The sequence below is a fragment of the Haliotis cracherodii genome, unplaced genomic scaffold (assembly GCF_022045235.1).
Source record: "Haliotis cracherodii isolate W230 unplaced genomic scaffold, xgHalCrac1.p SCAF_11, whole genome shotgun sequence".
Taxonomy (NCBI): domain Eukaryota; kingdom Metazoa; phylum Mollusca; class Gastropoda; order Lepetellida; family Haliotidae; genus Haliotis; species Haliotis cracherodii.
This window is the reverse complement of record NW_027266266.1, coordinates 43,522,456-43,548,856: the sequence shown is the minus strand read 5'-3', so window position 1 is coordinate 43,548,856 and position 26,401 is coordinate 43,522,456. Positions and strand designations below refer to the sequence as shown.

The 26,401-nt window shown below is 39.4% G+C and overlaps 1 protein-coding gene across 1 annotated transcript in view; it reads left to right on the top strand.

Annotated features, from left to right (window-relative positions):
• LOC139455830 (2-methoxy-6-polyprenyl-1,4-benzoquinol methylase, mitochondrial-like) overlaps positions 1 to 15,780 on the top strand; it is a 63,679-nt gene extending 47,899 nt beyond the window's left edge. The window contains exon 7 of the mRNA XM_071237381.1: positions 14,823 to 15,780. Within this exon, the coding sequence (XP_071093482.1) occupies positions 14,823 to 14,927 (105 nt within the window). The 3' untranslated portion in view covers positions 14,928 to 15,780. The remainder of the gene's footprint in view (positions 1 to 14,822) is intronic.
• The last annotated feature ends 10,621 nt before the right edge of the window (positions 15,781 to 26,401 follow it).

The following is a 26,401-nucleotide window of genomic DNA, read 5'->3' as shown; positions in this document are numbered from 1 at the left end:
TTTTAGTTTACCACTAATAGATAATACCTCCATCTTTCATGAAGACATGTCAATTTCCATAAACATGTGTAATCATTATTCAACAAATTGGTACAAACTTGCACATTTAGGTGTTTCCGTCAATTTCTAAAGCCCATGGTTGTTCATTGTAGAAATATAATACTAAACAAGCTTCCGTGTAATACCAGTGTTATGAAACGAGTGAATAGTTCTGGGGTCTGATGGTGTCTAAAACTGGTAGCTTGTTTAGTATTTTTTGTATTACTTGCCATTTATAACTTTTTTTTAATTTCACTGTTGCATGTGAATAGGAGGTCAGCTGTGTAATCCACAGCATAATCAAATTGATTGGTTGGTTGGTTGTTTTGGTGTTTAACGCCGCACTCAGCAATATTCCAGCTATATGGCGGTGGTCTGTAAATAATCTAGTCTGGACCAGACCATCCAGTGATTGATATCACGAGCATCGATCCACGCAATTGGGATCGATGACATGCATCAACCAAGTCAGCGAGCCTGAGTTTAATAGAATAATACTTCAATGCATCAAAAGTTTACATGTATTAATTCAGTGCCATACAACGGCCTACCTTTAGTATTCAGGTGTCTGTTCCACAAAGTTATCGTAGCACTAAGGTTATCCTGACTCCCATACTTTAACATAGACTTACGGCTGTCGTTGCGCTACAATCGCCTTGTGGAACGGGGTCCTGCACCACAAAGTTTTTTTTGTTTTTTTTAACTATTTTTATTTCAATTCAGTAGACATACATGTAACATTGGTACATGAGGTATATATATTTAGCAATTCATCGAATCTTAAAACACGATCAGATATGGCTAAGTACATCGTCAACATTAAAGAACTTCCAATCAAAACAGATATTCCTTTTTGGAGCAAATATTGATAAGTTTATTACTTTAAAAAATCCCTTTTGGAGGGATATATTGAATATTTGGGGTAATTACGACAGAAAACATAAAGTTGACAAAGTATTGACGAAATTTTATCAGAACCATTATGGTTCAATCACCAATTTAAAAATAATTTCATTCTGAAACAATGGTTTAATAAGGGTATTCATTATAGTTTAAAAGATTTATATAGCAACAACAGATTTTTAACATTTGTAGAATTACAAAACCAATTTCAAATCAAAGGTACTCTACTTGACAACAACAGAGTAATGCTAAATATCCCTAAATCATGGAAAAAAGCAATAAATGGCAGATCTTCTATCACAGCTAACTTATACATAAATAACATTTTGAGAGACTTGTTGATAAGAACAAAGGGCTGCACCACAAAGTTGATGTAATTTGTGAAATTTTGTTGCAAGACATGCTGGTGAAACAATGCCATGTGACGTCAGCCTAGCAACAGGGTTGCTGGGCTCATGGAGTGTATAAAAGGTCCCTCTCAGTGATCTAGAGTCTCAGTGATGAGCCTAGACTAACATCTAGTCTCTGAAATGAACATATCGTACAGAAAAAACAGTTGTTCAGTTATCTTAATACAAATATAATAAAAGGGAGCCCAGTGACTCTCTTCATTTTCAGATACTGCATCTAGACTTGCCAAACATTATAGACTTGCATGGGCTGTATTTGATATATATTTGTATCAGGGTCTGTAAGACAGACTATGATGAGCCATGTGTATTGCTATAACCAGAGCTGGAGATAAGCAGGCTATTTGCGTAAAATATGCATTAAATAAACAGAAATATGCAGACAACTAAAATCCTAGCATATCAAATACGCAGCAGGAACTATAAATATGCTATTGAAATAAAACTGATGCATACATAACAACTATTAGATAAATGATTGCTTAAAATTACTATGTTACAACTGTTAGATAACATGATTGTGTATCAGCCGATCGCTAAATTCACTTACCAGCAGTTAAATTCGGGAAAAGCTTGCGTGACAAACAAACTGATAGATGCCAAGTGAAAAGCACATCGTGCCTAGTCAATGTACATGTTGTATCTTAATCATTCGCTGATTGGTGATTAAAAAACTACCACCTTTCTTACTATGCTAAGTTTTGCAAACAAAAATGGCTTCCCGGAGAGGGAGCCACAAGCAGACGCAAACGGATATATACTACTGTACTGTTCACATAGTTTTAAAGGATTTAAGGGGATTGTTACCAAACAGGTTTAAAAATTGTGGTCACCTAATAATAAATGAAACTCTTGGGTAAAACACCCAAATAACCAAACGCTTTTCTAGAGCTCTGTATAACACTCAAATATGAAAGGTTAACAAGTCCGCCGAAATGTCTGACAAAGCTGCTATTGTACATTTTCTATTTAATGCATGTAAAACAACAAGAAAGTTCAAAATAACGCTTAATACATCATACAGACATACAAAATCATTATCAATGTTGCATTATTGATTCTAACATATGTATGTCAACAGTAAAAGACGAATCAGACAATATCAATACTATCAATACCTTGTTAATTTTGTTCATTAAAATGTCTTTTTTCAGGGCTGAATCAATAACTGGAACTATTTAGCTATGACGATGACGATGTCTGTGTGTGTTTTTTGGGTGTGTGTGTTATTGCATTATTGTCAGTGAGGACAAGCAGGGCCTGAGAGGGTTTTGCTGTGTGGAGAACTCTCTTGAACTGAGTCTACAGGTCGATGTGCCAGCAGCAAGTGTTGTGCTGTGTGGAGAACTCTCTTGAACTGAGTCTACAGGTCGATGTGCCAGCAGCAAGTGTTGTGCTGTGTGGAGAACTCTCTTGAACTGAGTCTACAGTTTGATGTGCTAGCAGCAAGTGTTGTGCTGTGTGGAGAACTCTCTTGAACTGAGTCTACAGGTTGATGTGCCAGCAGCAAGTGTTGTGCTGTGTGGAGAACTCTCTTGAACTGAGTCTACAGTTTGATGTGCTAGCAGCAAGTGTTGTGCTGTGTGGAGAACTCTCTTGAACTGAGTCTACAGGTTGATGTGCCAGCAGCAAGTGTTGTGCTGTGTGGAGAACTCTCTTGAACTGGGCTACAGTTTGATGTGCCAGCAGCAAGTGTTGTGCTGTGTGGAGAACTCTCTTGAACTGAGTCTACAGGTCGATGTGCCAGCAGCAAGTGTTGTGCTGTGTGGAGAACTCTCTTGAACTGAGTCTACAGGTTGATGTGCCAGCAGCAAGTGTTGTGCTGTGTGGAGAACTCTCTTGAACTGAGTCAACAGTTTGATGTGCCAGCAGCAAGTGTTGTGCTGTGTGGAGAACTCTCTTGAACTGAGTCTACAGTTTGATGTGCTAGCAGCAAGTGTTGTGCTGTGTGGAGAACTCTCTTGAACTGGGCTACAGTTTGATGTGCCAGCAGCAAGTGTTGTGCTGTGTGGAGAACTCTCTTGAACTGAGTCTACAGTTTGATGTGCCAGCAGCAAGTGTTGTGCTGTGTGGAGAATTCTCTTGAACTGAGTCTACAGGTTGATGTGCCAGCAGCAAGTGTTGTGCTGTGTGGAGAACTCTCTTGAACTGGGCTACAGTTGGATGTGCCAGCAGCAAGTGTTGTGCTGTGTGGAGAACTCTCTTGAACTGAGTCTACAGTTTGATGTGCCAGCAGCAAGTGTTGTGCTGTGTGGAGAACTCTCTTGAACTGAGTCTACAGGTTTATGTGCCAGCAGCAAGTGTTGGGCTGTGATAAGGTGATAAGCAGAGGCTTCCAGTGTTGATCGGTCCTGACTGAGCCACTGTACCAGCCAGCATGAAGCTCCATGGGTAGGCTGGAATCAGGCAGCCCTTGTGGATTTTAATCTTGTGGAGAAGCAAGTTTTATGAATATAGCCATTATTCAAGGTTTATTTATAGGTTTCCGTGGAGGCAGAACAGCCTGTAGTCTATCCAAAGTGATTGATTCAAATGTTGAATATTTATGAGCAATTTTGTTGATGTTCATACATACATGTATATTGAAATTACTAAATCTAGACTGAGTGTCTTCACTGAAATCATCCAGATTCAGGGATCAACCGTTTAATGTTTTGAAGATGGACCCAGGGTTTTTGTTACAGACAGGGTTAATCGGTGGCCAAGTGGTTAAGGTGTATGCTTGTCATGCTTAAGGCCTGGGTTCAGTTCCCTACATGGGTACAGAGTGGGATGCCTATATCTGATGTTCCCGCTGTGATGTTGCTGGAATATTGTTACAGCAGTGTCAAGCCATATTCACTCTCTCACTGTTGTAGACAGAATAGATTTTTTGGTACCTTTTTCAAGACAAAGCTTTATTTTGTTAAAACCTGAAGCTATTTTAATTTTTCCCAGTATTTTCTAGAACAAATTATTTACATAGAGTGATGAAAAATGTGTGTATTGCCACAGAAAACATGTTTTAAATTGGATCTGAAATATATTCAATATATGGGAAAATATATGTGAACCGTTACGCAACGAGTTGACAATTGTTTTAGGTACCGTATGCCCGTTTGCGCTAAAACGGAACCCGGTAACAAAAATGGCCACGAGAGGGACACAAGTCGCTATTCGGCTTGTCTCGGAAAAACACAAGTTGGTCACGAAGGGTTTCAACATCTCTAGCATAGATATACAATATATGTGCACAGAATCCTATCTTCAGGAAAACTAGCTGTATCATGTCATTTATTGTAAGTCCATCTACTCCCCGGTTATCGGAAACCATCTTAATTATAACCATGAGTTTCTGGAGAAATAAGACACTCAGTGGTCTTGGTTTGATAATGTCTTCGAACTTTGCTTTGGTTGGCAAAATCTTCCTCATGAGGTTTAAGAAATATTGCCATGAGATATGAAGTATCTTTATGAAGCAGGGACCATCCCAAAGATTTTAGTGTCATATTTCATAAATGTGATATATTATACAATTTACTTAATTTAGTGTATCAAATTATATAGGAATCTTTACAATTAAATTGAATGATCAGGGTATGGCTAAATAAGTACTTGCTGCGAGTCATGTGAAATATTTTCTACAAACTTCTTGATATGCCCCCTTTGTTCTCCATCTTCAGGGATATGGCCCTCTGTGATTCATCTTCATACCAGCTGTCATAATGAAAAAAAGCCAGATGTTTTTATCCTAGGTCACAGAACATATTACAGATAAAAAGACTTCAAAAGTGTATATAGATTGATATAAGTGGATAAAGTTGTTCGCCACAGGACATGTCCTTGAAGGGCCGAGTTATGAGAAGCGCACATGTTCATCTTGTCCTCAGTCACTGCCTATCATTGATTTCTCCGGGTTATGTCGGAGCATCCAGATTACACATGAAGCAACTTAAGCTTAATTGCTCAATGTCTTTATATAGGCACACTTACAGCTATGTATTTTCTAACTCTCCAGTTTTCAGGATTCTTATGCAGAAAAAGGACATGGTATGATAAGGCCGTTTTTAGCCCACAGTATGTGCATAACTTATCCAGGTTAGAATTAGTCTTCAGCAACCCATGCAGGGGCGCCGGGGTAGCCTAGTGGTTAAAGCGTTGGCTCATCACGCCGAAGGCCCAGGTTCAATTCTCCACATGGGTACAATGTGTGAAGCCCATTTTTGGTGTCCCCCGTCATGATTGATTGCTGGACTGTTGCTAAAAGCGGCGTGGAGCTAAACTCACTCACTCACTCACTCACTCACTCACTCACTCACTCATTCAGCAACCCATTTTTGTCGTAAGACGCGTCTAATGGGATCGGGTGGTCAGGCTTGCTGACTCAGTTAAGCATGTAATCGTATCCCAATTTTAAAAATTGATGCTCATGATGTCAATCACTTGATTGTCTGTCCAGACTTGATTATTTTCATCCCGCAGTCATATAGCTGGAATATTGCTGTGTGTGGCGTTAAACAACAAACAAACAAACAATGAGCAAAACATTTAGCAGTTTTGAGTGTTACGCTCTAACAGAGAGTTAGAATTTGATCATTTCAACATGTGTATGTGAAAAAGTGTCAAATAGCCTGTCAAAGGGGTCAAATAGGGGTCAAAGCTGTTAAAGCTGATCCCTGACTAGACTTTGGGCATATTGACCAAGAAAATATTTCTGAAAAAAAATTGATATAAATTGTATATTATAACTAAAGATAAATTAGTCCGACCTACAGAACAAAAATCCCTCATTGAGAATTTAAGATCTCCTGTACCATGCTTGTTGTTGATTTTAGTCTTTAAAGCCCATAAAATAAATTGATTTTATGCTCAGTCAACGGCAGATAGCCTTCCACTTCTACATTGGAGATGTCAGCAACAGACAAGGCGGGTCCTGTATAACATGTGAACTTTAAAACTGGGGGAAAAAGTAAAGATCATTAAAGTCACAGTGACCCAAACAAAGACCTGCTGTATACTATAAATACTTGTGTAGTCATAGACAGCAAGCAGATATAACACTTGTGTTCCGCGGCTAGCAAAACAGACTGGTGATTTTCATATAACATGCAATCTGTTGATGGAGCTGCCATCGTTTGATTTCTTCCCATTTAGCAACACATGCATTGGGTGGTGGTATTTGGAGGGAGAGTCTGCCACCTTGGCTGATGACGAAGATGTTACAAATGCTTGTAATGTATTCTCCTTCAGCTGGCTTTGTGTGGTCACAGGCTCTCAAGGCTGAACATCTTGTGTTTGCTTGACTTTGTCTGTCATCAATACCTGGGAAGCCACGAGGACCAGTGGCCCTCAGGGGATGTAATACACCCCGACTTCTCTTTGGTTCAATGAGTGCTTGAAAGTGATTGCTTGCTTTTAGAAAAATCATTGGTGTGAGAAATACACATCCTCTTTTTAAGTGAGTGTGTGAGTGTGGTTTTACGCCACTTTTAGCAATATTCCAGCAATATCATGGCAGGGACACCAGATATGGGCTTCACACATTGTACCCATGTCGGGAATCAGACCCGTGTCTTCGGCGTGATGAGCGAACGCTTTAACCTCTAGGCTACCCAACCGCCCCCCTCTTTTTAAAATCTGTTGCAGTTTTTCTGTGAAACATTGCCATGATGACAGTCACATATTGATGTGCCAACAGTGCAATACACATATGCCTACAGTCACATACTTGGTTGATGTATGTCATCGTATCCCAACGGCATAGACTGATGCTCATGGATGTCAGTCACTGGATTATCTGGTCCAGTCTCGAATATTTACAGGCCGCCATCATATACCTGAAATGTTCGACATTAAAAACAAACAAAACAAACAAAAACATACTGAAATGAGAGTTTATCTAGACCTGCTCTGAGGTTGATATCTCAAATTGGAATTAAGAATATCCCAATTCACGTAAATACAGTTAGAACAAATGTGATAGCTTTATAGAGGTAATTTGTATATCGCTGGAAACAGGACCAGCAAAGAGAAAGAGGCTTCAATGCTTAGTTTTACATGATTGCAACGTTAAAATACAGAATTTAGAAAAACAAGAACTGTCATAGCGACTGATTTGGGACAACCTTTTTCTGATTGAACATTTAATTCCAAAGACTAATTACTAATTACTAATCACTCTGGGTGTGAACCACATATACATAGAGATCCAGAAAGGCATTACTTTAAGAAGCTAATACCCATTGTTAATCCTAGGGCTGGGACGAGTCCGAATTTACTACACGGGTACCCACCCCTCTATTACCCGACCCTACCTGGGTACCCACTGTAGGTCTCAAGAGATAGGTACAAAATGTCCGATTGGGCATTTTTTTACCATAGCAAAAAATATTTAGATATATGTATTAAACAATCTGGTCATGCATACACTGAAGCTGACTAAGTTCTATCTTTATTCAAAGATATGAAAAGTCCAAAGGAATGGGTGCATAGTCAGAAAGAAATGTGAACATTTGTTACTTATAATGTAACCATAGAGTTCTAGATACTTTTTGTCATTAAACAATATATCACGTGACTAACCACGGGTCCGGGTAGTCCTGTGGGTACCGGGGTACTACTTCGAGTTACCCATCCCAGCCCTTGTTAATCCCAATGTATTGTACATTGACTGAGCGAGCTGTGCAGTTATGTCACTGATAATTTACTGTTGTTTATACTTATGACATAATCCATGTCAGTGACGTTGGCTATATAATTAAATGTTCTTCAGACAAAGGTCAGTCATTATGACAGAAACTTTCATGAAAATCCCAATTTTGAACAAAATATTTTTCTTGCCAAAGTACCTGGAAAGGGCACTTTAGAATCGTAGCTAATTCCGTGAACAATACTATTGGTCATATGAAGCTTGAGATGAGGATGATGGTACTGATGCTGAAGCAAGGATATTCCCTGGGGAGATTTCCAGGAATCTGTGTTACAGTAATCCCACCTACACCATAGTCTATAACACAAGGTGACTGTAACACGAGGTGGTGACTGTACCAGTAGATAGCGTGGACGGTGTTGGCACAGTGTGGAGGTCTAAAATAGCATGTAATTCAATTAGAGACGACAGAGTGGAATATACTAGCTTGTCTGTAGACGAAATGCTTCCATGGATAATGAATGTCGAGAAAGGTCAGGGATGGTATTCATTGGTTTTGTCAAACCGACATAATTTTGAATTGAACGGTTGATGAAATCTCTGGTTCTTGTGCCAAAAAATGAGATCTGAAATATTTTTGAGCAATATTGGATGGAGATAATAGGGTTTTTTACCGCTCATCATTCCAGCTATGTTGCTGATGTTGTATATAACTGAGTCAGACTGGTGTGGTTGAAATTCCAGTCAGAACACAGCTCCAAGGTTTCGGTGGAAAATGTAAAATATTGTGCGAGGGATTCTTAGGCCCGTGAGCTTTTCCCAAGCTCAAGATTTTGCTTTACCCCAAAGTAAGAAATAACCAAGTTTATAAAAATCGTATGTGCACCAGTGCAAACATCACTTCATGCACACCATTGTTTTGTTTATGTCATCTGTATGGCATCGTTGATGGTTATTGTGACATAAGGTACGATTGATGTCACTCTAGGAATTACGTCATAGCTGAGGATTGTTGATGTCATAGGACAGTTGTTTTCTAAGATGGTGGCCATGATCAGTGCATTCTACAGGGGAACTTAAAAGGATTAAGAAATAATGGGTAATAAAGGAATTATTACACACAAATGCGTGTCATACTGATTCTATATCACTTGTGTAAGAATTTGTGTTTTATCCTCGTTTTCCATCAGGAAATAGAAGAATTGTGACACTTGTTTGTAAAATCAGTATGACACGTGCTCATATAATAATCTCTATTTATGAACCAGTTAAATGCAATAAATACCAGAAATACTTTATAATGAAACAATACTGTAGTTGCGGTATAAAACAAATTTGATAACAACAGATGAGAGAAAGACCACATGCAGCATGCAGACAACTGAAGTTATGTAAGATTGAATACCCTTTCACCACCTTCCCCAGCAGCTAAGTGGGCAAACAGTGGGTTACATTACAGTACTAAACACGATATCTGAGGTTGCAGATTCGATTCACGTCATCAAATTTTCATGTAAACAAATCGTGAATTTTTACCAGTCAACATTAGATGCATATTAAAAGGATGTTAATGAATAGTTAAGTTCGAAGGTCAAGAGCATTGAATCTATCGGAATGCTTGGGGCACAGATACTAGCAACTGGGTTTGCGGGCTTTCCACTATTTGAAGAAACCTTAGGAATAGGATGACATCACTTCATGTTTGTAAATGTGAGTCTAACTGTTTGAGAACGTCAGCTATTGATTCTTGGCTGCTGCATTTATGCTTAATAAGAATTTTATAGCATATAGCGATGCATTGATCAACAGTAATACATTTTGTCCTATAAAATACATAGTTGTACCTGATCTAGCATTCCCTTCAACCACTAAAAGCTGTATCCAGAAAGAGGGGAGGTGGGGTAGCCTAGTGGTTAAAGCGTTCGCTCGTCACGCCGAAGACCCGGGTTCGATTCCCGACATGGGTACAATGTGTGAAGCCCATTTCTGGTGCCCCCCCGCCGTGATATTGCTGGAGTATTGCTAAAAGCGGCGTAAAACCATACTCACTCACTCACTCACTCACTCACTCCAGAATGAAATCCTTGCCATGCTCTCAGTAGCTCTCTCCGAAGTTTTGGATTTTCATGGCGGCACAGATGGCCTAGTCATCTAAGGCTTGGCAATTCGCTGTGCAGCGTTGTGTCCCTTGGGCATACTATAAACCTATCCGTGTGGGTTCAAATCCTGGTTTGATGTGATCATGTTTCTAAGGTTGTCAGCACCATGTCTGTCCTCGTAGGTTTCACGAAAGTGGCTTACATCTAAGACCTGCATCACTTAGTTTCCCACATCAAGCAGACATGCCGTGATATAACTGGAACTATTTCAAGCAGAGTCAAACCAAACTCACTCACTCACTCACTCACTCACTCACTCACTCACTCACTCATTGGGCCTGGGAGTGTTGTGAAACTGTTGTGTTGTGTTTCCCCTCAAATCTTTTGTTCTCCCCTTCAGAAAAAATAATATGTCTTGAAACAGTCACACAAAAACAGTCTTTGTCTGTCCAGAGTCCTGGGTCCCCTTCTTCCACTCACCCCATAAATATTAAATGGCCGGTCAGTAATGGACATCTGGGGAAATGACTCTCATAAAATGAAGGTAGCGGAACAAGAAAGGCAGGCATACAACAGTATTGAGAAACTTGACCGGTATCTCAACACAGTCATGTTTCCAATTCATTTCAATTGCAAAACAGTACCATATATAGCTCTGTATAAGGCGAGGGGGGCACAGGTGGCACAGCTGTCTAAGATGCCGTGATTTGCTGTGCAGAGTTGCGTCCCTTGGACATGCCAGAAACCTATGATTGTGGGTTCGAATACTGATTCGCCCCGATTATGTTTCTAGGTTTGTCAGCACCATACCCATGCTCGTGGGTTTCACCGAAGTGGTAAACATCTGGCACCTGCATCACTTTATGCTTTCTTCCCGCATTAAGCTGACATGCCACGATATAACTGAAATGCTGTTAAAAGCGGCATTAAACCCAACTCACTCACTCATTCACTGTAGAAGGCAAGTTTTTGTACCTAGAACTAGGGGGCTTTCAAGGGGAATCGTCTTATACACAGGGTTGAAGAGTTTATAGATGTTATCACATGATCACGCGAAGTATTTTGGGGTGGTAAATATCCTGTATTAGGAATAAACACTGTATTTATTCCACCAAGGTTTTTCTCATTCCATAGTGTATGTATGTCTGTCTGTCCATATTTCATTTCCGGAGCATAACTTAAAAACCGTGAAAGATTTTTCATCCAAACTTGGTACATGTATTAACCAGGGGCTGAAGTGGTGCCTTTTGCTGTTGTGGGGGCCGGGGGGATTTGTCGTCTTCTGATGACTCTTGTTTCCTCTGACTAGGAAGGTTTAGTCGTATGGAAAAGTCAGGTGCTCTTTAACTTATTTTGAGTAGTATATCTGAAGGTAGTGTAAGCCAAATATTGATTTTTTTTCAAGCTGATGTCTTTGGCAAACAAGAAATTGTTGTGACAGTAGGATTGATTTGTGTTAAGTACGGCTTGCAGTAAATCTTCTGCATTTGTCCCACCTGGTGGGTCAGGCTGACTGGCAGTTACATCACTGATGAGATCAATACTGAGCAGGAGAAAGGAGAACAGAGCCAATGTGATCCAGGCACAGTCACATGGATAAAAGGATGAGAGGATGCCACTGGCAGATCAACCCCAAGGGTATTCCGGGTTAGATTTTGTCCCCAGCATAAGGTGACCTAATGGATCTGGTGGTCAGGATTTGGGATTTCATTGATACGTGTCCTTGTATCCCTGCAGGATGTTAGAACGCCATTGGCAGATTCAAAGGCAGGGGGTTCGCTTCCCGTATTTGTCCAGACACCCTGTGTCTACCAAGCCACATATCCTGACCGCACATCCATGAAATCACCTCTTGTGACAAGCAGTTCTAACACTGAATCCATTAGGTCCCCTCTGATGACAAGCAATTCTAACCAAGAATCCATTAATTTACGTCATCTCTCATGACAAGTAATTCTAACCCAGAATCCATTAAGTCACCTCTCATGACAAGCAATTCTAACCCAGAATCCATTAAGTCACCTCTCATGACCAGCAATTCTAACCCGGAATCCATTAAGTCACCTCTCATGACCAGCAATTCTAACCCGGAATCCATTAAGTCACCTCTCATGACCAGCAATTCTAACCCGGAATCCATTAAGTCACCTCTCATGACAAGCAATTCTAACCAGGAATCATATAAGTCACCTTTCATGACAAGCAATTCTAACCCGGAATCCATTAATTTAAGTCACCTCTCATGACAAGCAATTCTAACCCAGAATCCATTAATTTAAGTCATCTCTCATGACAAGTAATTCTAACCAAGAATCCATTAAGTCACCTCTCATGACAAGCAATTCTAACCTGGAATCCATTAAGTCACCTCTCATGACAAGCAATTCTAACCCGGAATCCATTAAGTCACCTTTCATGACAAGCAGTTCTAACCCAGAATCCATTAAGTCACCTCTCATGACAAACAATTCTATCCCAGAATCCATTAAGTCACCTCTCATGACAAGCAATTCTAACCCAGAATCCACTGTCACCTCTCATGACAAGCAATTCTAACCCGGAATCATGTAACTCACCTCTCATGACAAGCAATTCTAACCCGGAATCATATAAGTCACCTCTCATGACAAGCAATTCTAACCCGGAATCATATAAGTCACCTCTCATGACAAGCAATTCTAACCCGGAATCATGTAACTCACCTCTCATGACAAGCAATTCTAACCCGGAATCATATAAGTCACCTCTCATGACAAGCAATTCTAACCCGGAATCATATAAGTAACCTCTCATGACAAGCAATTCTAACCCGGAATCATGTAACTCACATCTCAAGACAAGTAATTCTAACCCGGAATCCATTAAGTCACCTCTCATGACAAGCAATTCTAACCCGGAATCCATTAATTTAAGTCATCTCTCATGACAAGTAATTCTAACCCAGAATCCATTAAGTCACCTCTCATGACAAGCAATTCTAACCTGGAATCCATTAAGTCACCTCTCATGACAAGCAATTCTAACCCGGAATCCATTAAGTCACCTTTCATGACAAGCAGTTCTAACCCAGAATCCATTAAGTCACCTCTCATGACAAACAATTCTATCCCAGAATCCATTAAGTCACCTCTCATGACAAGCAATTCTAACCCAGAATCCACTGTCACCTCTCATGACAAGCAATTCTAACCCGGAATCATGTAACTCACCTCTCATGACAAGCAATTCTAACCCGGAATCATATAAGTCACCTCTCATGACAAGCAATTCTAACCCGGAATCATATAAGTCACCTCTCATGACAAGCAATTCTAACCCGGAATCCATTAAGTCACCTTTCATGACAAGCAGTTCTAACCCAGAATCCATTAAGTCACCTCTCATGACAAACAATTCTATCCCAGAATCCATTAAGTCACCTCTCATGACAAGCAATTCTAACCCAGAATCCACTGTCACCTCTCATGACAAGCAATTCTAACCCGGAATCATGTAACTCACCTCTCATGACAAGCAATTCTAACCCGGAATCATATAAGTCACCTCTCATGACAAGCAATTCTAACCCGGAATCATATAAGTCACCTCTCATGACAAGCAATTCTAACCCGGAATCATGTAACTCACCTCTCATGACAAGCAATTCTAACCCGGAATCATATAAGTCACCTCTCATGACAAGCAATTCTAACCCGGAATCATATAAGTAACCTCTCATGACAAGCAATTCTAACCCGGAATCATGTAACTCACATCTCAAGACAAGTAATTCTAACCCGGAATCCATTAAGTCACCTCTCATGACAAGCAATTCTAACCCGGAATCCACACTGGGTTGTTCACTCTGTGACTTGAAGGGCCCAAGCAGCAGAGTTGTCCCTTTTAGTCATTTAAGGATCTGTTGGTTTGAGCCCAAATTACGCCCCATTATGACTCTCCATTATAGCCCTGTGCTATCATGGTAAACATCTCAATCCTAATTTGTTTTCAACTTTTCTTCCACATTAAACTGATATGCTGTGATATAACTGAAACACTGTTAAAATACTGCTCACTGACGCAGATTATCACGATTATTTGTGAATCAATCCGGAATAAAGTGTACTGTGTATTATCGTTTAGTTTCATATTACGAAAAATCAATCTGCATACAAAATAAGTAGATTTGTATGCTAGTCATACAAAATAAGTAGATTTGTATGCTAGTCATACAAAATAAGTAGATTTGTATGCTAGTCATACAAAATAAGTAGATTTGTAGGCTTGTCTGCAACTAGTCCGAAGGGGGCATGGGTGGCCCAGTCGTCTTTAGGCACTGCTACTCGCTGTGCAGAGTTGTGTCCCTTAGGCACGCCAGAAATCTATGATTGTGGGTTCGAATCCTAGTTTGCCCCAATTATGTTTCTTGCTTGTAGTTTCATCGAAGTGATTACCGTCTGAGACCTGCATCACTTCAGGCTTTCCTCCCACATTTAACCTGACATGCCGCGATATAACTGTAATAATGTTAAAAGCGGCGTTAAACCCACCTCACTCACTCACCAGTCTGAAGCCAGAGTCTATGAAAATATTCTGTTGGGTCCAGTAAGCTCGGCTAGAAAAAATCCATATCTTAACACTAAGGTCTACTGAAAATTATGCTAAGAGACATGTTCAGGCAAGTAGTCTCAAATACTTCTGGCACAGTCACGTATACATATGTAGTTCTGATCACACCTGACTGATAATATTTGTATTTTTCAGGAGGACTTTTCTGCAATGATCCGGAGAGCTGGCTTCAGAGTTGTCAGCCACGAGAACCTAACATTTGGAGTCGCTGCCATTCATTCTGGATTTAAGATTATGTGAACTCAATGTCAGTAATATCAGACCTTCACCCTGACACACCTCTCTGTTGAAGATCCGACTAGCACTCATTAGGTCACGTCAGGTGAACTTTCTAATCAGCCAATCAGGCTTCTAAATTATCACTACAACTGAGTGAAGCATTCAGAGCAGCATTGTTGACTTGGAAATTGAACACAGACAGGAAGTTCTGAATGGAAAATAATAAAGTATGTGGTACTACAGTCCATTGATGTGGATATTTTCCTTCCTGTTTCCTTTGTGAAATCCATGGACTATCAGGTTTGCTGTCATGGTATTTTTGTTCTGTGGGTTGTCTTTAGTTAAGAATCGAAATTTCAGAATCAAATTTATGGCATGAAGACGAAGAATTTGGCGACGAACTGCGACAGAAGGACAGCGTTAGCTCCATGGATGACTTCACGACAGGGATTACAATAAAAACTTATCCTCCCAGGGTGCCACTGGGTGCCATAGAAAGGGTGCTTGTTGCTAAGCCTGCCAGGTGAAAACGTCAAAGTCTGTTGTGTCAGATGTGCACAAAATGAGTATCAGAGTAAAAGGTCTGCCTTTTTAATAAGATCATTGGGAATTATTCCTTGCAGTATGAGTGACACAGGTTTACCACTGATACATAAGGCTGGTGTTTGACCTTTGTGAAAGACAGATGATGAGCATTTAGAAGGAACATGGGATCACCGGATTAGCGTCATCATCATGTCATCACTGACGACATGGCACAAAACTAACTTTGTTGTGCACTCAATCTTTTCCTTGATATTGTTGCAAATTGAAGTTTATCATGAAGAATTTTGTTTGAAGAACCCAGTATTAGCTGGGATATTATAGAAAGGTTTGAAACCTGCAACATTATATTAAACATATTTAAATGTCTCATAAAAAATGCCTTGTGTTCTAGCTTATTACTGTTTGTATGTTGTCCTCCAAACCAAAGCCCTGTTGGGATTCCAGGACCCTTGCTTGTTGCACACAAAACATAACTTCAATACTTTTGTTTGTTGGTTTGTTTGTTGTTTAATGCCGCACCCAGCAATATTCCAGCTATATGACTGCGGTCTGTAAATAATCATCAAGTCTGGACCAGATAATCCAGTGATTAATAACATGAGCACCAATCCACGCAATAGGGATCAATGACATGCATGAACCAAGTCAGTGAACCTGACCATCCGATCCTGTTAGTCGCCTCTTACAACGAGCATAGTTGCCTTTTAAGGCACGCGTGGGTTAATGAAGACCTATTCTTCCCCGGATCTTCACGGGTCATCTTTAACGTTGCTGTGTGTTGATTTGTGGAGTGCGTGGATGTTTGCAATTGGTATAATTTCTTATTATCTTCTTTAAAAAAAGCAGTGTCTATGTTGGCATAGTGTTGCATCGCTAAAACCGGTTTTATGACTAAAAAATATCATCGTCAGTAAGGAAGCACGATTTCAAATGCAAAAGAAATTTAATATCACAAACATGCTCTTATGAGTGAGTGAGTGAGAGAATTGGGCTGAAGGCCATTTTGAACAGTTTTCCAGTTATATCCCGATGTGTCAGCTTCATGTAGGAGGAAAGCCAGAAGTGATGCAGGTGTTAGACGACGATACCACTTTGGTGATACCCACGAGCACGGGTATGGCTCTGACAAACCTAGAAATGGGATTCAAACCCATGACCATAGATTGCAGGTGTGCCTGAGGGACACAACCCTGCACAGCGCATTGGGGCGCCATAGACGACTGGGCCAACTGGGCCCCCTGCTTCTGTGCATTTATGACATAACTTCCTCCAACACGAGGTGTTGCTGTGAGGAGCTTGGTTACAAAAACTCCAAAGATTTGAAGGAGAAATGCTGAATACAGTACTTGTAATGGGCTGTTTCATTAGCTCTAGTCACTTATATTATTGATTTCAACAGTTCTGTTGCACGACGTTGCCTAGGGATTCCCACTTAGAAATTACTGTATTTTTGTCATAATTAGTTTCTGCAGAAAACATTCACATTATCGAGTCTCAACACTTCTTATTGACCAACTTCACTTACTTGTCCTTTCAAGATAGATTATCCATAATCAAGTCATCAACATTCTGTGTACGGAAATATCCCAACCTTGTATCCAAGACTTCCAGATACGGAGATTGAACATACATGTCAGCTCACCTCGGCCGTGAGACTTCGGACTGTATCATATTTGTGGACTTGCACAAGTCTCTAAGACAATAGTTCTCTTAGGCAATATTTATTTGTTTAAATCATAATTTCTAGTTTATATAAAAAATAACAAGTTGTCCCAATAAGTGTCTGATATATATATATATATCCTTAGAAATGTCAATTACGTGGATCGATGCTCATGATATCAATCACTGGATTGTCAGCAATATTCCAACTGTATGACTGCGGTCTGTAAATAATCGAGTCTGGACCAGACAATCCAGTGATTGATATCATGAGCATTGATCCACGCAATTGGGATCGATGAGAAGCATCATCCAAGTCAGCGAGTCTGACCACCCGATCCCGTTAGGGGCCAAGCATAGTCGCCTTTTATGGCAAGCATGGGTTGCTGAAGATCTCTTCTACCCCGGATCTTCAAAATGTAATAAGACTGAGATAAGGTTTAAAATCCAGTTTAGTTTATTTTTAAATGCAGCAATTAGCAATATTCCATCTTGTAAATAATCGATATGGACCAGACAATCCAGTGATTAATATCATGAGCAACAATCCACACCATGGGTACATCAACACACCATGAACCAAGCCTGACCACCTGATCCATTTTGACGGCTCTTACCATCAGCATCCCCAGCATCTCCAGGGCGTTGACAATAAATCGAGTGCACACTGATCCACTAATGTAGCGCTTTGAGCATGCTACAGCAGTGAAACAAGTAGATTTAGTAGTATTGCATTCTGAGTTGTGTCTTTCCATATCCGAAGTTCATAAAAGGAATTTGAATATGAAAGAGCCTTAAACATTTCATCTGTCTTTTAATGCAGGGCATTATTAATGATTTTCTTACAGGAAGTCTCGAAAGAAGATAGTTTGTTTGTTTGTTTGTTTATTTGTTGTTTAACACCGCACTCACCAATATTCCAGCTATATGACGGCGGTCTGTAAAAAATCGTGTCTGGACCAGGCAATCCAGTGATTGACATCATGATCATCAATCCACGCAATTGGGATCAATGTCATGCATCAACCAAGTCAGCAAGCCTGACCACCCGATCCCGTTCGTCACCGCTTATGATAAGCATAGTCGCCTTTTACGGCAAGCATGGGTTGCTGAAGACCTACTCTACCCAGGATCTGAGTTAAGAAGGGTGTGGGGTAATTAAGGTGTCCTCCTTCTGCTATAGAATATAGGGACTTAACCTCGGACATGCTGGCTCTGAGAACTGGTCAACTACCATGCTTGTTCTGGTCTGCGATCAGTTTGGACAAACCATGCCACTATAGGAACATCTAGGATAACAAGGATCTAAAGTACACATGGTTGACTTTATGGTTTTGATAAAAAATATCCTATTTTGCTTTATTACCCATAGGGTTTGAAATAACCGAGTTCATAAAAAACATATGCGCACATATTTGTTTGTTTGTTGTTTAATGACACACTCAGCAATATTCCAGCCATATGACAGCAGTCTGTAAATAATAGAGTCTGGGCCATACAATCCAGTGATAGATATCACGAGCATCAATCCACGCAATTGGGATATGATGATATGCATCAACCACGTCTTAGCACCCGGTCCTGTCACCTCTTACGATCAGCATAGTCGCCTCCTAGTGCAAGCATGGGTTGCTGTAGACCTTTTCTAACCCGGATCTTCACAGGTTGCATGTGCACTAGTGTAAATATCTCTTCACGCACACCACTGTATTGTTTACGTCATCCATTGACAGCATTCAAACTTTGATTTATGTATTGTTTGTGTATGTGATGTAACTGGGCTGATAACTAGTACAGTGCTTGGTCGATATGGCTGCTGGTGTGAACATATTGAAAATTGGATTCAAACCTCTTGAAAAAATGTAGTTATTGGTGGGTAAATGTGAATAGGATTGCTGTGTCTGCCATGTAGAAAGTGAGATTTGAATCTCTCGAACAAACTGGGAATTCATCATTGGTGGGAACATGTATGTGAAGTGTCAGCCTCTTTGGTCCAGTGGTTTCTGTGAAGATGCTTATGACAGACCAGGCCTGACATAACATTACTATACTGCCAGTCAGGAGAGCTAAAACTCACTGGGCAATGCTTTTTGAAAACATTCCCAGTATCTTTCACTTAGTCCTATTAGCAGAATGGTTAAAAATATATTGATGAATGGTTGTCTCTGTACTTACAACATTGGACCCAAATTAAGTCAGTGGTATCACATCGTCTATGATATTCCTGCTCAAAGACCATGCCAGCACAAGAAAACAAGAAAATGATTGTATAGTAAACAATATGATTTTAATAGATTAAATAAAAAGGCTTCATTATGTTCCACATGATGACAACAAAAGTAACAAAAAATGATAAATATATAAGTACAAAAACGTTTTAAGTTGCAGGCTCATACGTCCTTATTCAGAGGTTGGTTTGATTTGGTTCTTTGAGAAATGCAGATCCACAAACAGTCAAGAAACATCATCTCACACACAAGTCCACACTAATCAGCCGATTCCCAGCTGTCAGCTTGCCTTTCATCCATCATATGTAGGAAAGAGACCGGTAAATATCATCGTGGAGGAAGTATACAGTTCCATTTCATCCAGACTTGAAGAGCAAGATGGCAACTTGTCCAAGATAGAAATAGATAAAGTGCTTTGTTTCATGGGTCACATAGCTTCCAAAGTTACGTCCAACGATACAATGCCATGTTGGGTTGTATTTTTTGTCGAACTCTTTCTTGATGTAGGCAGCAATGTCTTTTTCAATGTTGTATTTCTCGAGAGCTGTTGTGGCGCAGTCTACAGCATCTTGCTGCATGTCCTCGCTCATGTCGGCATTCTTGATGACTGCTTTCCTTTCGGTCATTTTGCTGCAAAACAAATGTTTCATATGAAATATCAGAAATAATATAGACACAAAACAGCCTACAAGTACGACAGAGTACAGACATATTTTGACTTGTGACATAACTGATACACCAACACACATAACTATAATTACCAAAATCAGTCAAAGTAAAATTAAATCAGTGTTTCCAGATTAAGAATGCAGGTCAAGGGTCCACCATTGGTCAAGTCTACATAGTACCCAAATAGTCCATTGCTCATTTCGGACTAGTGGTTATGTAAGACGAGTCCCTCTGTATGTTGACAAGAGTAGGGCTAAGTTACAGTCAAGTAGCAGTTTCTATCCCTGCAGTCCATGTCTCAAACCTATGTTAACAGTGCCAGATGGTACCCAAGACTGGACATGTTAGCAGGAGACCTCAGTCATGGCACACAAGACCTTCTAACACTGTATATGATTGTATGCTTGACATTCCTGAACACTCAACTACCTTTATGCAAATACACCATAGCCTGCCACAAGGCATGTGAATGGGGGCAGTCAATGAGGGTATAAGACCGCCGTTTATATCCGACATTCCTGCTTACAAAGCTCTGCAGGGAGTGCCCCACATGTGAATGGGAAGACACTTTGTACACACCGCTATAGGCATCGTGGCAACCTAGGCAACTGAATAAATTCACATACCCGGCCACGTTAACAAAATGAAGTATTGGTCAGCGATGAATTGGAACGACGTAACATTTAAAAGTAATAAGAGATTATCATGAATTATATGGGCTATCTGTATCATTTGCTTACCCTAAAAATATATAGAAATCCCGTTTAGATGAAAAAAAGGAATAATCATGTAATATATGTACGGACATTTACGCATTAAAAATCAAATAAAAAAACTATTTAAATCTAGTTAACTTTAAATAGCAATACTATAACAGTGTTTTCTGAAATTTATACAGATAGGATGATCTCCAGAGTCATTAGTAACGAAACCACCCGAAGCGCTGCACGGACACGATCGGGCTAATCTCCCGCTGTGTCACCGCTGTGCTTCTGAGTTTTTAAATCTCAGACTGAGTCACACGATTAATTTTTTTACCAACCGACTTTAAAATCAATTTTGTGATGACATCATTATAAACCGCCAAATCGACGATTACTATAATGACCTCATATTAATTATAGCGGCACTAATGACACGTGACAATAATAAGGACACTGCTGTACCTTCTTGGCTAAATCAGTATCCCTGTACATCAATATATTGTTTTTGCTTGTGAAAAAATACTTCGGCGGTAATAAAATTTGACATAAATTATGTAATGGCCTTCCACGGGCAGTGGCTGTCAATGAGGATTATTCGGAAATTAAAAAGCACGCGAAATGGCACGAGCGCACAAAGACACTTTACGAAATAGCTATTATTGCACACACGTCATTTTAATAAATAATGTCATACTTACAAATCTGGTGGTTTGAACGACGTATTATCAAAACCGTAAGACCAACTGTAAGAATATTAATGTAACTTCTGCCTTTTCGATGTAGATGACAGGTCGCCGTCTGAATGTATAACGCGGGTCGCTTTTTTATCAAGGTAACTTGACAACGCAGGCACTATGGACGCCTACTCCCCGCATTCCATTGGCTAGATTCTGTTAGATGATTGGTTAATGCATGGTTCAACATTAGGAGGTTTAAACATCCCAGCATGCATTGACAACGGTCGCAACCGGTTGTTTCTAAAAATACACAAGGGGAAATCCCAGGTTTACAGTTTGTAAACATGAACATGTGGTTGACAGGCAGGTCGATCGTTCCTCAGGGTGTTGACGCAGTGAAACGAGCAATTCGCGATAAACACAAGTAACTTAAAGTACAAATAACGTGTCTTGGAATATTTTAAACGAAATTTAAATATTTGATGAAAGAAAGGAGGAAATTATTTTCATTTCTTCGCAATTGAAGTAAATTGTCGGGCAAAAGAAAATACATGTTTTCACCCATGTACCATGGTTGCTAAAAACGAAACAAACAAAAACTAGTTATTCTATGTTGATGTATTTGGTATGGGTATCATAGTTGTGTTTTGGGCATTAAGTTTGCAGAGTTACGGCGACTGTTTTCAGCCTAGTAGCGTGTGTTAACGGTAGCAATATTTCGGTCAAATACTATTTTCAAGTGTATATTTTCTTTTGCCTAGCAGTTGGTATACTTATAGTGGGCCACGACAATTATCATTTTAATCGCAGCATGGATTTTTAACAGGCACAATTTGAGCAAGTGCCTACTTCAAATCTAATTAAAACGTTTACAGGAATGTAAATAATGTTTCTAGCCATTTTCAATATGCAATAAACAAATAATGACACATAATTTTGGAAAGCCATAAAAATCGTATTTTTTATGCTAGTGATGGTGATAATAATAAACACGTTTAATCATAAGAGTGTGCATGTATTACAAAAGCAACTACAATGATAATTAACTTAAGGACAAAAAAAGGTATACCGAGTTTGTTTTTTATGTAACTGAAACTGTTGTTAAATTTATTCATGTCTATTTAACCATCACTCATTACTGTAACAGTTTCATTAAAAAAACCAACTGTGGCTGGGTTAATTTGTGTAAAATTAATTGGTTCAATGAAGATTTGGTAAAGAAATGTATTTGCAACCACATGACTCCCATGTTTGACTGAAAATGTGTGTCGAAAAAAGCATATTTATTGATTTTCAAAGATAAAATATCTAAAATACCATTAAATCTAACTACATTTTCAAAAGTAGAACTGTGTAGAAGTATTCTTTATGTGCCAACTTAATACCAGGGGGTTTATTTTATGGATATAATATTGCTCACGTAAGATATTTTCAACAGAAAATCAAACATGTGATAAATTCAGCTGATAGGCATAGTTTTTCTTTTTTGTCAACTCCCTGGGTAATATACAATCCAATCCGCCTGCGTGGCACTAGAAGGTTATCCGTTACTTTATCATTTCATCCTACCGGGTACCCACTCACTACTGGCTGTGTTTACTGATTGGATAAATTGTCTACGGGATGAACATAAAATTCCAGTTTGAATATTTCACGCGTGAGTGAGTGGGTTTAAAAAATGCTGCTTTTAACATAATGTCAGTTATAAAACTGGGGGGCTAAAGAAAGTATACCGAGTTTGTTTTTTATGTATTTAAAACTTAAAAGAACAGTTGCTAAATTCTTTGAATATGTCTGCCTAACCATCAATCATTCCTGCAACAGTTTGTAAAAAGTAATCTGTGGTTGGGTTATTTTGTGTAAATATTAATTGGTTCAATGAAGACTGGGTTTTGAAATGAATTGGCAACCAGATGACCCCTACCATGTTTGAAATTTTTCAAAAATAGTATGTCTTAGATACCCATCGTGAGTCGTTTATTTTATTTTAATTTTTAAAAGTTTAACATCAAAATATATTTCCAAAAATAAAACCCTGTAGACGTATTCTTTTAGGACCGACTAAGCGTCAGTACATTTCCTTTTATGGCTATGATATTGCTGACTTAAAATATGTTCAATTAAAAATAAAACATGTGATAAAATCAGCTGAGAGGTATATAGTTTCTTTTGCTCCTCTGTTTGTTATGATAATAGAAGAATAGAAAAGGAATGATATGTTAGCTGCATGAGATATCGGAAAATGTCACCACTGCTGATTTCGATCGTTTTCATATAAACAATACATTTAACTAACATCGCCCGAGACTTCCCGTGCCCCGTCTCATTGTCGACCTTCACAGACAGCAGAACATGTCCCAAACACGAGGCTATTGCATCATAGAATCTTGATCGTATGTATAGCAATGCGATGCTCATGATGTCAATCACTTGGTCGTGTGGTTCAGTCCAGTATGTACAGACCGTCCTCGTGTAGCTGGAAATGAACCATAGCAATGCGAGTGAATGAGTTGGATATGACGCCACTTTGAACAGTATTTCAGTTATATCATAGCGTGTCAGTTTAATGTGTGAAGAAAGCCCAACAAGGCGCAGACATGACAAACCAGGGCGAATGTATGTTTACAACCCTCTGATACACTTGAGGAACGCAACCATGCAAAACGAATTATCGCAAAGTTGTGAGGATAAGACGGGACGGTCGGTCCTATTCCTACCCCCCTCTTTAAGCTGTCAGAGTAAACCCACCCTGCTACATACAGAAGGCGTCACATATTAACGCGACAGCGCCTAAAGGATTGGGCCACCCGTATCCCCTGTAGCAACGTGAAAATGGACCGTGCTATTGAACAGAATATGATAACAGGTTTCTGTATATAGTCATCGTAATGCTTCTTTGTATTTATTCAGTTCTTTCTTTAAATGTAATACAGTATTCCGTTCCTGTTAACCTAGCTACAGATTATATAGTGGTGTGCTCAACCGTGATATTCATGTTTGTGAGTTTTAGTGTCTTCGGGTATGTTACGGAACCTCCAGTGTTTCCGTATTGTGTTTACGAAAATGCCCGCTGCGTAATTACACTAATATTGTTATTATCTTCACATAATCTTTGATTGTTATTTATTATTTCCAATTTTCTGCAAACAACGCTGAACACCATGAATAATACGAATAATAATGCGGACCATTGAATTGGCAATTAGGTGTGAGACAATGGTGTATTCTCGGTCCCTTTTTTTAATGTGTTGGCATATAGGATGTATGCTGATTGAACAGTTGCATCGAATGGACATTTAATACTTATAGTAGATGCTAGTTGAAGATGACAGTGTATTGTAGAGGTCCAATGGTCTGTAAATGATATAACTGAGTTAACCTGGAGTGTATTTGTACTATTGTAAGTTCATATAAATTGTGAAAACTATTTGAACCTCATAACACAAAGCAAATTCAAAATTGCTCTTTCTCGTGTTCGTTTAAGTTGTCATGACCCGGAAATTGAGCGTGGGCGTCACTTCAATATACCTAGAAATTTAAGAAACTGTAAACTTTGTAACTCAGACTGCGCTGAAAATGAAATCCATTTTCTTTTTGTGTGTCGAACACACGAAAGTTAACACAACTGTACATTAACATAAAAGTTGTATCTTCACCCTAACATCCATACATTTAACATGTTGATGCCATCGCCAAACTCTAATATCATTACAAATTTAGCAAAATATTTGTACTGTGCACATATGGAAAGAAATTTACGGTTAACTGCAATTGCGTATGTACCGTAATGTTTGTACAGAAGGACCGGAGGCCTTAAAGTACTGAAATAAACGATTGATTGATAATGGAGAGTCCGTGTTCCGTTTGGACACTATAACCTGCATTAAACTGGCTTTCGATCAATATAATTAATCATGATCGGGGGGTCAATTGTGGCCAATCTCCGCTTCATCTATATAGAGGTCGTGATAATAAATTGTGTATATTCTACTCCATTATGACAACAAGGTGTATTCGTTGTTACAGCTGTCGATTTACCACATGTGTGCGACGTGTAAAGCCCATTTTATGGTGCCCCCACCCCACAACGTGATCAGTGTTCGAAATAGCGGCCTGCCCACTAGCCATTTCCGTGAAGCTGGTCCGACTGTTGTCATTTTGTTAACTTTTCATTTCGTAGTAGTCGCTATATGGCTGTTAAATTTTAACTCACACATTTCGTAGTATATCAGACTGCCTCCGTGGTCTAGTGGTAGAGAGTCCGCCCGGAGAGCGGAAGGGTTCGATCCCCGGCCGCGTCATTACAAAAGACGTTAAAAGAATGGTACTTGTTATTACCCTGTCTGTCGCCCGGGATTAAGGGGCTAAAACAAGGACTGGTGAACTGTGGCATGGTATCTCAGTGGGGTAGCACTACAAACCGGCATCAGTCCGGAGTAATTCAAGCAGCCACACACACATAGCATTGTTATGCAAGTGCAATAGTCTTTGACGCGACGTTAAACCCCATTTCACTGCCACTCGTAGTACATCGGAAGTGTTTTGAGCTAGTAAAACATGACGTAGGCTTGCAACAGTTTTTTTTAACAAGCCCCTATGGTCAGTGGACCTTAGTACCTAATTCATACACTGCCGTGATATTCCTGGAATATTGCAAAACTTGGCGTAAAATCTCAGTCACTCGCACTCTCTATAAGTCAATTTGTAAAATGGCTGAAATTTTCAAACAATTTGTAAACTGATAATTTCCTTTATTTGATTGTCTATTCGTGGTCCCTTTGAAACCAAATATGTGCATATATTTTCCCGAAAATTAGCAACCAACACGAGCACCACTAATTATCACCTATAATTATGTATTACATGTATTTCCAATCAATGGCTCATTTCGTGGAAAGCCGTTTAGTAAACAAATCCGACAGGGTTAATCAATTATTCACCAAGTAAGCATCGTCATTCAGGCACCCTGTGATGAACGTAATTAACGCTATACAAAGTGATCCTACAAA